Source organism: Falco biarmicus, chromosome 13, assembly GCF_023638135.1.
Source record: "Falco biarmicus isolate bFalBia1 chromosome 13, bFalBia1.pri, whole genome shotgun sequence".
Lineage (NCBI taxonomy): Eukaryota > Metazoa > Chordata > Aves > Falconiformes > Falconidae > Falco > Falco biarmicus.
The window spans coordinates 12,798,904-12,811,851 of record NC_079300.1 but is presented as its reverse complement, the minus strand read 5'-3'; the positions used below and the strand labels follow the sequence as shown (position 1 = coordinate 12,811,851).

At 47.0% G+C, this 12,948-nt stretch overlaps 1 protein-coding gene across 9 annotated transcripts in view; it reads right to left on the bottom strand.

The window, feature by feature from the left end:
• Positions 1–12,948, bottom strand: part of LPP (LIM domain containing preferred translocation partner in lipoma) — a 356,533-nt gene that overhangs the window by 186,668 nt on the left and 156,917 nt on the right. For all 9 annotated transcript variants that reach the window (XM_056358001.1, XM_056358000.1, XM_056357999.1 and 6 more), the window contains one exon: positions 4,404–4,516. In XM_056358001.1, the coding sequence (XP_056213976.1) occupies positions 4,404–4,516 (113 nt within the window). The remainder of the gene's footprint in view (positions 1–4,403; positions 4,517–12,948) is intronic.

Sequence of the window (12,948 nt, the reverse complement as noted above, 5' to 3'; positions counted from 1 at the left end):
AAAACCCACACTGATAACAGCCAGGGGTTGCTGGGAAAGAGGTGATCTCCCAACTGAACACAGTCCTCTCCTTTCCATGTTGCAGTAGCACAGAATCATAGAATCATTTAGGTTGGAAAAGGCCTTTGAGATCATCAAGTCCAACCATTAACCCAAGACCGCCAAGTCCATCGCTAAACCATGTCATTAGGCAACGCATCTATGCATTTTTAAAATACTTCCAGGGATGGTGATTCCACCACACCCCTGGACAGCCTGTTCCAATGCTTGACTACCATTTCAGTGAAGAAATTTTTCCTAATATCCAATCCAAACCTCCCCCGGCGTGACTTCAGGCCGTTTGCTCTTGTTATCTGGGAGAAGAGACCAACAACCCCCACTTGCCTACAGCCTCCCTTCAAGTGGCTGTAGAGAGCAGTAAGGTCCCCCCCAGAGCCTCCTCTTCTCCAAGCTAAAGAACCCCAGTTCGCTCAGTATTGAGGGTCCCAAATGAAAATCAGACCCACACTGCAGATGCAGCACCTGCAGGTAATCCGTATTTCTTTTGGCAATCCATAAATGCATGTCTTTCCAAGGTGGCCCTCGGCGGGTCTGCAGCTGAGGGTCACATCTGCTCTGAGCCTCTGAGGTCCTGCCCCGGCACGGAACACCGGGCTCTGAGCCTCCGCCATGAGGAGAACTGCTCATTTCAAAGACAGCGGAGATGTGGAGCTCCCGTGACACGGCTTACCGAGCTGCCCCACAGCACGCGTGGCTCCAGGGCCAGCCCTCCCGGGGACGGGATGCAGGGCAGGGACAGGCTTTTCACGACGCTGTGCACAGTCCTCATCCCTGAGCAACCCCGCCTGGTGAGGGGGACACTGCTGGTGCCATGAGCGAGGGTCCCCCTCTGCGGGCAAACGGTACCCAGGAGGGTGCTGATGAGAATTCTTCACTTTTGCTTCCCCTGGCCTGGGCAGAATGCCTCTTTTGAAACTAGAGGGCAAAAAAAAACCCCAACCTAATAAAAATGTGCCTGCCTCCCTCCCAGATCTATCTATTTCCCTTTGACAAACAGTGATTTCATTTTTCTTCCCGTCCAGGATTTTTTTTTTTTTCTCTTTTAAACTGAGCCCAAGCCAACGTGGCAAAAAGCTCTTTGCTCATGTCCGTATTTGTCAGACGCCATCGCCGCGCCCTCGCCACCATTCTGGGAACAAGCCCTCGCCTTTGCCGGCTGACTGCAGCCAAAGGGGAACTTCCCAACACAGCTCTCCCCCAGCCCCAATGCTCTCTTTTTTTTAAAAAAATAAACATTTCCTTTTTTATTTTTCCTTTAAAAGCATTACAGTTCATAAGAAAAAAGTTCAAATTTCCTTCCCTTTTCCTCCCCAGCCCTGCTGCGAATACAAATATGACAGATCTAGATGGGAAAACAGAAATTACAAGAAAACACCCGATCTGTTGTAAAGGTATTTCATGACCTCCTCTGATTTCCAAGATACTGAAGTAGCCTTTTGGACCTGATCCTAAGTGGCCAGCTCCACTGTCCAAACAGAGATCCAGAGATAAACCAGCCCTACAAAAATTTGGCATTATTATTTTAAATGCTGTAATAATCTGTGCAGCTTTTAGCCACCTGCTAACAGTAACGCATGAAATGATAATAAACTAAACATATATTCTGCAGCCTTCGTCAACTTAACACCTAGTATAACAAGCTTTACCTGGAGCCACAGCACACACGTTTCACAAGCTGTCATCAGCACTCTGCCATCCAGAGAGAAATTACTGTTGTAAAGGGGCTGATTTGCTGGAGCAGATAAATTTCAAATTCTGGAATAATCTGGAGGGCTCACGTCAGGTCTGCGAGGGCCAAACCAACCCCAGGTAGCAGCCTCAGATCTGGTCCACACTCAGGAATGGGTCATCTGCCTCAGCACTTTAATGTAGCAATGGGGAAACTGAGGCATGGAAATGAAGTGGCCTGGCAGCAGAGAGCAGAATCAGGCTTGGCTGTTACTGGAGCCCAATCCAACACAAGCTCATGAGCTCCCAGCCTTCAGGCAACCATGTCCTGAGGGCTAAGAAAGGATTCACAGCAGAAGGAACACAGCCACCACTGGTTTTGCTCCTTCAGCATCGCAACCTCCGTCTGGAGTTGTGGAAATGATTGTGTTCAGTGCACAAAGGCACTGAGCAGCTTGCTTTATTGCCACCTGCCCTTTTCCCTCATCTCTCGGGCTTTACATCCTGCTTCAGCCTGGCTTTTGCTGCTGCTGCAAGATAAGGAGCTGATCTTGCAACATAAGACCCCGCCAGCTCCTGACTTAGCCCTGTCTTTTGTCTCCTTCCGATCTCCTTCAGAGGATGGAAGGGAAAAGAAAGGGAAGGAAGGTGACAAGAGAGCACAGATTAAAGGCAGGGACCCGTTTGCTGCACAGAGCACATCTAGGGGTGGTGACAGGCAGCAGTGCTGGGGTACAACTGGTAGGCTCCCCATCCTCCAAACGGGATGCTGTGCGAAGGGATCTCACTCTAACCAAGGTCCTGCCAAAAGCCAATGCTGTAAACACGGCTCCAGCCCCAGCTTCCCCAAGCCAGTGAGAAAGGGTGTGACAAACAGCAATTTCATGAGCTCCATGGGGAAGAGCCAGCCTGCTGGGTGGTTCTACCATGGGGCACATCCCAGTGACAGCCCCCAGCAGCCCAGGCACGTCTTTGGACCCAGGGCAGGAGGGAGGCGTGAGGAGCTGAAGACACGAGCCCCTTCCAATAAACATGATGAGGTCCCTCCTTGGGCGACCTGGCAAGGGGGAAGCCTGACCCCTGACCCCGGAGAAGCACGTGAGGTGCCAGGACCCCTTCCCACTGCCCAGGCTCCTGCGCAGGCAGCCGTGTCCTTGCCAGGAGCCTGCTGCTCCGCTGCTTCCCAGGGCAGTCTGGAAGCTCCCTGCTCCCACGGGGTCCACTCTTCTTGGAGAGATAAAAAGACAGAACAACACTTGCTGGGGAATTACTTCATTCCCCCAAGGCTGGGAAAAGCCATGCTCCACACTTGGCTAATATCCCTGACGGCTGCAGACTTTCCTGGCAAGGGAAAACGCAATCCTCATTAACCCCTTCCCTCTTGAAGGCTGCTCATAACGCTGAACCCCTTGTGGGAACACGCGGAGACTGTGATAGCATCCGAACATCTCGCCACAGGCAAGAGATCACAGGAAGCCCTCGAGGGAGGAAAATGTTTTCTTTCTACAGAGGCACAAAGTAGATGAATTGACTCTAGAGTTTGTGGCGGGGTCAGGAACTAAGTCAGGTCTCTTGAATCCTGTTTCACGTCTGCCTGCTAGTTTATTCTCAGGTTCAAATCCATCGAGGGGCACAGGACTGCCACAGCCTTCCAGGGTCATCAAGGGCAGCCCCATGGCTGTGGATATGTGGCTACACAACTCTCACCAGCCTCAAGCCTAGATCACACTCGCTTTGCTCTCACTACTCCTCCTGAAAGGCTCTTCCAGACCTTTGCAGTCTCAGTGTTTAAAAACTTCCTAAACACCAGCACGAATGCACTTCTGGCAAGCTCAGCCTCTCCTGTTCCTGCACCAACATTCCCCCAGAGCTGAAACAGTTGTTCTTCTCTGGTGCTTATCCTCCGAAGGTATTTCAGATTTGCAACCATACTCTCTTCTCAGCCTTCCTTCTGCTCAGCTAACAAGCCGAACTCTTCCGGTCTCCACTAGCAAGATCAGCTCCTCATCCTTTGATCACCTTGACAGCCTGTCCCTGCAGTCTGAATACATCTCTCCTGAACATGCCTAAGTACCCGGCACTCCAGGCGAGCTGGCGATGTCTGCACAAAGGTGTTCATACCTTTCAAAGGTATTCAAAGTACGTCCCTGTCCACACAGGACATGCCGTCATCACCTGATGCATCTTAGAGGTTGCCTTTTCATCCAGATGGCAAATCTTGCAGATACAAACCAGCAAAAAGGGGGTGAAAAGGGTCTCAGTGACATCACGGGAGCCTGGGCCAGGGCTTATTTGTTTCACTTAATTTAGGCATCTAAACAAAGCCCTTTTAGGATCAGATTACTGCCCTAAGTCTCTCCACAGTCCATGGAAGGAGATGGCCCTTCCAGAAAACAATTCATTCTGGGAAGGTTTCACTCCCATCCGCCATCACAAGGACAGAAGGCAATTAGTCTTCTAATTCAAGCCGGATGGGAAAAATCCTTTAATAGCCCAGCAAGTTTTGAATGGAAATATTCCCCACTTGGGAAACACAGCTTGCTAAAGCTGAATTGGTTGCTCCTGACACATGATCTCTAACCACAGCACTTTGCCACCTTGTTTTATTATCATCCATTCATTTCCACGATTTTTTGATCAGTTCTGCACAAACAATAAAATCCTTGTCTTCTTACCTGCACGTTGAAAGTAACATCATCCAGAGGGGGTGGAGGGGGAAAGGCACCTTGTGATGATGTGATATTCCCGAGGTCATCCACAGGAGGTGGGGGTGGAGGAAGGAAGTCCCCTAGGAGAGAGAATGGGAGAACTTAAGACTAACCAGCATTTCCCCACATCATGACACAGATGATCAGAATGAACCCTGCAATACTCAGAACCCTGCCATCGGTTTTGTAGCACAGGAAGTCACACATCATTTATCCATCAAACGCTTAGCTGAAGCCCTCACTGCTTCAGGAGATGGCTGCGACAGCTCAGTAACGTTGGCAAATCACTTGGAGGTGCTCAGACCCTGCAGCAGAAGCTGACTTGCAACCAAGTCTGAAGCCAGCAACAACCAGCTCCACAGATCAAAGTTTGGGTCTCAAACCTGCTGCAGACAACTACAAAACTTGCAATGAACACCCCTCATTCAGCCTTGCAATGGATCTCATGCAATGCAACCCCCTTTTGTGCTAAATTATGTCAGCACTTCTTGATCACTATAAATTCAGCATCGGATCCTGTCTAAAAGCAGGAATTCCCTGTTGCAGAGGACACACAGAGGGCTGGAGCCCAAAATCTAGACCAGCCCATCTCCTGCATCCCTACTGCTGGCAGGCAGCCACGCTCTTCACATCTCCTCTTCCTACAGGGACTTAATAACTTCACATAAAGGACCACTGGGAAGATCACAGTATCTTCTCAGTGACAACAGCCACATGATGGGCCAGCTGCAAGCTCAGAAGCATCCACCCTTTTAACTCTGACGAAGCTTTTTACATGGGACTGATGTACACGACATCTACACTTTATTTTGCTCATTTAAAACTTCCAAAAGTGCTGATGTGAAGACAAAACAACATACTGGCTGTGAAGCCATCCAGCTTTGTGTAGAGATGGGAGACCTCTCCTTGAGAACTTCATGGGAGGTGGGAGCACAAAGGAGAAAACAAGGACAGAGCAGCACAGGCTGCAGGCAGCAGGACACCAGGCTCTGAAAGCACCTCCTAGGGATGGAAAAACGGGCATGTGCCATTAGCACTGGATTCGGCTCCCAGAGAGGCAGCTGGCTGTAATTTGGATCACTTCGGTATATTTTTATTTCTTCTCATAAAGCTTGATGCTGCAAATAAAGCTGTTTGCTGTTGGCTCTCTCGTGTGCAGTATCTGGGATGGAAGTTCAAGATGAATAGCAGTGTGATATTTCATGTATATAGGCACTGTTGCTTTTGGAGGGTTTTAACCCTTTTGGTACAAAACATGGGCTCCCTCCTCGAACTTCCGTATCTCCATGCAGTGCCGCGCCACCGCCCAACTACAGGCCCTCAGCACTATCCTCAAACACCAAGGAACAGGCTCCAAGCCGCTCGGAGAGGTGCTGAGCCGAATGCCGGTGACCTGCAGTCCTCCGGGCCACCCATGCCCAGGGGCAAAGCCCCGGGCTCAGCCCGCCGCAGGCATGGGCACCAGCTGGGCACCACTACTGACATGGCACCTTCACGCTGCTTGCTGAGGGAAGCAGATGGGTCTGCAGCCCTAGAAAGCTTTGCTGTTCGATTTCAAATCACTCTTTGAAAGGCACAAACTCCCCCTAGGGCTTTTAGGGATCCTATTTCCCAGGAAAGACATTTCTTCCCATTTTCCCCAAAGTGTGCATGGATAGGACTCAAAAAACCCCTCTGAACCCCCAAAAAAGTATCATCCTAAATACAGATGCATGAAGACAGTTCAAAAACAACACACTGAAAACTAATTTAAGACAACCGTGTTGCTCCAATACATATAATTCCATAAAACCTACTGGCTCACGATATTATAGAATTTAAGATAGATTTAAAAAAAAAAAATTATGTCCAATAACATCTGCAGTATCCTCCTCTTTGCCCTATAATTAATCCAATCTTCTATTTCAAATCATATGAAATACAATACAGAGTAAAAAGAAAAGAAGCAATATTCTGAAACTAATATCTTGGTGGTTAGTTCTAAAAAATGCTGGGATGTTTGAGTGCTAAGTAAACTTTTCTCCTTTGCTCTGAAAATGACCTTCCAACCAACCAACGTGATTTTGCAAACAAATTCAACTCCAGCGCACACATAACTTCCCAAAGAATACACTTCAGATGAAGTTTCTCCAGTTAGTCCCTGCTCCAATGCCAAAACCTCATCTCCCTGCACAGCACATTAGTCAGACACTCGTGTTTTATTGCAACCTGTCAAAACACCTAAGCAAAATCAAGGCAGAGAATGTGTTAAAGGGGATGAGACAGGGAAAGGGGCAGGGTTTGTGCATAAAGAGAAAGGAAAAATAACAATTGCCATAACAGAAGGGGGAAACAACGACTGCTAGAACAAACACTAAACAAATACCATTTTGCCCCTTTGGAAGATCCATTCCTCCCGAAAGAAAAAAACATTGGCAAGATTTTTCAGAAAAGGAGCAAAGGACAGAAACAGAGAAGAGCCCTTTTCTGGAGACTGGAAGAAAATACTTTTCTTTGCAGTAGGAGACAGCTGGCTCTAGTGCATCCCAGCCCAGCTCTGCTGACCGTCCTCTGTGTCAGATCAGCTCCTGGCTCCACTCTCCCCACAAATGGGAAGCTTTTTAGACTGGGAAGCAGAGAGCAGATGCCTGATGAACTGGGAGGACCTTGCAGATGTTTGGCCTTTTCCTGGTCCTCTGTGAACAGATGGACTTTTCTCCTTCACAGCTTTAGTTATTTATTCTGCCACTGCACTTCCCTCGTTCCCACACATAGCCATAGGACCCGATGCTGTTCCCACTGCACTCGCGGGAGAGTATTCCCTCGGATGCAGGAGGGAAAGCTGTTACTGTATTATTATTTTTGGCATTGTTGGAAGTCTCCCTCCGGCAGAGAGGGAAGCATGCAAAGACTGTAACATCTGTGTCCTGAGCAGCATACGGCTTTAGATGACACATGGAAGAAACAGGTCTACATTTGAGGGAGTAAAGGAGGAAGAAAAGCTGAAAGCAAGCTTACACTCTCTTTACGCAGGATCTCCCTACAATGCACCTCAGGGACCTTCCCTCACCCCTGAAGCTTTCCAAGCTGGACAGATTTCAATTGCTTAGAGCTGGGCAAGCTGTGGGAGGAGGCAGGGAAGTCCATGTGCAGGCAGAGCACATAACTGCCACCCACTGCTGATCACCTCCAGTCCCAGCCAGCTACGTGGGGGGCTGTCTGGGGAAGGGACCGTCCCCTGGTCCGCATGGATGCACCAGCAGCTGCGGAATAAACGGGGCTCTGAGGCTACCAGAGTTAACCACGGGCTGGTGGAAGACACATCCCACCCTTAGTGCTCACCCCCTCCTGACTGCCCCTCCGTGAATAAGGGATAAGATGGGCTTGTTAGTATTGATTGCTGCTCAGCACCGAGACTGGCATTTTGGTTGACATTCACCTGGAATCAGCCTGAACACTTGGAATTACTTCAGTTATCAGAGGGACTGCACAGAGCTCTGTCAACAGAGAGACATCAAGGCCCCTCCAGAAGGCAATTTATACTTCAAGGCAGGTGAAATCACCTTCTGATGGCAAGTACCCCACGGAGACAGCCTGGGGCAGGCGTGTCTGCAGGCAGGGAACAGCACCCTGCCCCTCCTCACACCACGGCACAGCTGCCTACAGCTCTTGCAACTAGAAATCTCTATCCATTACCATACATTTAGAGGAGAAAATAAACAATCCTCATTGCACCAGCTACTTGTTTCTTCTAATTACAGCTGTGAAGACCGTGAGTCAACCTATGAAGGGGCTGCGCAGTGCGACACATGTGCCAGCTTGGTTATTTCAGATACGGCGGCGCAATGTGCCGTGAAACCACAGCTCTGAGCTCTTCTCTCGTACCCATGCCTGCTCCTGCACCACAGCATCACCCGGTGCCACCATGAGAAATTATACCATCAGCCCTGGTAATGCTTTCCACCATATTTTACATACAAGTAAATAGAAAGAAGTTAAGCCAGTCCATCATGGCTACATTGGGAAACTGAAGCAGAGCCACAAGCAGAAGGGATACCTCCCAAGCTCCAGCCCTGGCTTCTGATCCTGATCAAATCTGTGCCATGCAGATGCATCTGCAAGGTTTTACCCCTCTCCTCCCCACCCTCTTGTACTTTCCAAGATTTAGGCATATCATTATTACACTTTTCAAACGTACAAATAAAAAACTGTTCAAAGCCTTAACAGACATCTACATCAGCACGAGCCTGTCAGGCTGAATAAGAGCTCGTAAGATTTTTGCCTGATGCCTTCTGGGTACATATACAAGCTCAGGAAAACATTCTGCCTTATGCAGCAAGCACCTTTCTCGCAGTCTAACCTTTAAATTTTTAAGTGCACTTCAGTTTTTTGCAGGATCAGGGTCATGTCTCAAGCCTTTGTTTTCAGGGAGATAGATCTGCCAGTCAACAAATGAATCGTACGGCAGAGTAACTACGTCCCCCCTTGACTGACACAGTCGTTTAGACATGAAGATTTGCAGCTTTGAAACTTCGAGACACGAAGATGATCTCACACATTCAGTAAGAAGAGACGGTTTGGGGGGAAAAACCCTCAGAAACACAAAAAAGCAAAACATCGTATTTTTCCCTGAAACAATAACTTAATGAAATCTATCAACCAACAAAACAGGGCTCACACTGGTTGTCCCAGATCTCTGGCTGACATCTGAAGACTATATGCCCAGATGTTTCTCATATTTCTCTTTTCAAACAAAAATAACCCTTTCTCATTGTCATCTTGATAATTTCTGCCTCTGAAGCTGGTTCAGAATCAGTTTGAATCACCTGAAAAACACAAGCTCTCCCCGACCAGACTAAGGACAGCGATGGAGCAAACCCCCACTGCTGTGTTTCCATTCTGATCCAAATGGACACCATTCGGCAAAGTACTGAGCAGATACAGGCATCTCCCACTGCCCCACTCAAGTATTCACCTTCTAAGGCAGAATGCCAAAGTTTGCAATTTAAAGGCAATCTACATTGAAACAGCTAAGATTTACACTTAAACCCTTATTTGTTTAGCACCAGGCTAAAATCCTTTTGATCGAGGCTACCATGAAGCTGTATTCCACAATAACCACTGCAAAAACCTGCAGAATATTGCAGTATTACTAAGTGGTCTGGGAAAATTCATACTGCAACAGTGATGCCGTAGGATTTGTACAGAAAACTTCAGCTAGATATGACCTGGTGACTCTTAGCTGTGAACAGCATCTTACTAAGTTTCCCAAAATGAACGTTTTCCTGTAACATCTGTATTTAACACACACCACCGGACAAGGAAAGCACATGATTAAAATCACATGTTGTGTTGGTGCATCCCTGGTCAAAACCCTGTCGTGAGAGGTCACTGACACCACGCAGTGCAGGGGAAACCATCGCATGGTTACACACCAGCTCCACAACCTACCAAAATATACTACATCGGCCTGTGATTCCTAAAATAAAGCAGCTCCACCAACCCAGAGCACTGTTTAAATTACCACTCTCTTACGAATCACTAATCCCACCATTTGAACTACTTTTGCTAATCAGCTACTGTATTAACAAGCAGGAGGGAAGAAAAAAAAACCACCACACTGGCTAATTTCATCCTCAACATTTAAAAAAGGAATACTGAGTCTGTCAGGTAGTTGCACTGAAAATTTACTTCACCACCTGCTAGCTGAAATATTGCTTTTATGGATTTATATTGTATTAAAAGGTCACTGGCTGTTTAAGTCTTAAACAGTTTTAATCATTCTAAAAGTCTCTTAACAGTAAGAAAAGGAAGCTCAGAACAAACAGCAGCAGGGATTCTAATTAAAAGGGCCAATTCATCTAATTTTATTTGGGGTTAATTATTCAGGATTCACTCTCTGATGTGTAAGGAATAGCAATTAGTAATTTTAGTGATTTGAGGAACATTGGAGGTGTAATCAGTTAAAATGAGTGAGTGTTTACAACACAAGATGTTGAATTAGTTTCTCCCAGCTGGAGAACAGGAACATTAGTCTCCTACAGTTCAGGACTATGAATCGCAGTCCTGCTTAAAATATCCTCTTCAAATTAAAAAAAAAAAAACCACCACCACACACCAACAATCATCTGATAATTTTGTTTACTACGTGGAAAGTCAATAGGCAATGCATACCATGGCAGCTAATGCATCATCACTTCCTACCTTCATCCCACCACCATCCAGGTACCCAAACCACTGGGATTCATTGGAATTGATTCCCAACATTTTTCCTACCTGTACAGCCTCAGCCAGACTACCACCCTCATGCCACACTGCCTTTTACCACAGCTAGCTGAGATAACGAAAGCAGCAGCCTGTGAAACTTCCAAATGTTAATTAACTTCGGTGGTTAAATATACAGAGGAAAAATGACCGATTAACTTAAAACCTCCAGGTACAATTCCTCCTGCAAACGCAAATCCCAAATAGCTCCACTGGAATCACTCTAGATTTCTTCCAGCATTACTACAGTCAGAATAAGGTACTAAAGGTTTCAGGAGCAGCAGATGAGACTCTGATGGGGACAGAGGCAAACCAACAGGGGAAAGTGCCAACGGGGAGGTCCAGCACTAGCTGCTTTGACATTTGGGTCTGAGCTGAGGCAGCAGCTCAAGAGACTTTTTTTTTTTACCACCTCTTACGAGGTAACTGGGTTTTACCACCATTCAGGCATAGCCTAATGGCATAATAGCACCTAAAGGTACTTCAGCGGGACTGGAGCTGGACGCCCTTGCCTTGCCCACAAGTTTGTGATGGCTAAAAGGAGCAGCATGGGCACGCCATGCCAGGCTCACTTCAAGCGGTGCAGCTTTTATTGACCAACTTGATTATAGCACAAACAGAGGCTATCTTTAGTGTCCTGTACACACATCTTTCACTCCAGCTCTGGTCACCAGCGGGGAAAATCCCACCCGCCTCTGGTTCACATCAGAACTCGCTGACCTGCCTCTCAAAACACCCCAAAAACAGTAATTAGCACGAGGGTAGGAAACAAGGGCTCAGTTCCCCAAATTATGCAAAATCTCAGCCGCTTCGCCACAGTGGATGCCCCTTGTTGTGAAAAGAATGCCTTTTTTCTTTTTTTTTTTTTTTTTTTTTTTTTTTTTTTTTTGGTGAGACTATGTTTTTATTTAGGTTGCGTTTGCAGACACCTACCCATGCCATCCTTCCCAGCAAAATGCAACCGATGTTCCTGCAGCCCTTATGGTCATGGGGTAGGGTGGAGACGGGTATACCAGATGCTGGGTTGTTTCCCCCATGCACATGAGCCTAACATCCTACACATCATACATTTACGATATACATCGCTAAGCACAAAGGCATCGATACATGGCTGCATTTCGATTGTTCAGCTTATTTTTCTGTAAGACTGTGGGGCAAAGCATTCCAGCTAATGTCCCACAGCAACCTCTGCAACAGAGATGACATTTTGCTCACCTCAACAACCCATTTTGTAAACACGATGCAAATATGCCAGTTCTGCCCCCACTCAGACCACATTACCCATAACAGTTAACTCCGTAATGCCGATATCTGCTTAGGGGTGAGGTCTGCTAGTATCAGAACTCAGCTCTACAGAAAACAAATCAGTCCTTTACTAAAGCTTAGTGAAGCTGAAGTTAAGCCGATGCAAGAAACAGCCCACGGCACTGTAAAACTTTAATTAAAATATGTGCTGAAATAGAAGCAGAAAAAAGAGCCATAAGACTAATCAAAAGCTCTAGGTACTGTCCTTGTCACAGACTTCTTTTAGGACTTCAGGGATGTCACCCAGCCTCTGTGCCTGAGTCCATGGGCATGCAAAGCTCTCCTGTGCCTTCTCTCCAGTGTGTAATTGTAGATGTAAGGACAGTTTCCATCTTACTTGGTCTGTGCAGCAATTAGTATGATGAGACCCTGCTTTCAATTGCAGCTGCTCAGGTCTGATAATGGCAACAAAAGTAGTTCCAAATTATTTAAAAAAAAAAATAAAAATGACAGAAAACAGCCTACTGAGATGGAAGGATTTCAACACAAACAACTGGAAATATGCTGGAAATCAGGGCATCTAATGCAGAAGAGCAAGCCCTATTCTTGGGGGGAAACATGGGCTGCATTCCCACACACCATCACTCTCCTCTGTGGAGCGAAAGGTCCATGAAACAACTCAATGAGGGAAAAATCTGCCTCGAAACAAAACTGAAATGGGTTATCTATTCATTAGATTATGGTGTTCAACTCATTTGTTCATTTCTAAGAGCTCCTGACAAGAGATGACATACGCATGAATTTACTAAGAGGGCTGTTGTGACACAGTTGGGGAAAAAAACCCGTTACCTACACCACCGGATTAAGACCTCATTCTTCCTGGCTGTTGTGTGGCACAATCAAAAGGCATCTTGTTTTTCGGTCAGCTTTCTCCCCTGAGGAGGCAGCTAGGGAAGATGGGGACCACATCCTTCAGATACATCCTTCCTTATCTCCAACCAAATCCCCTGTGTGCCTAGTGATG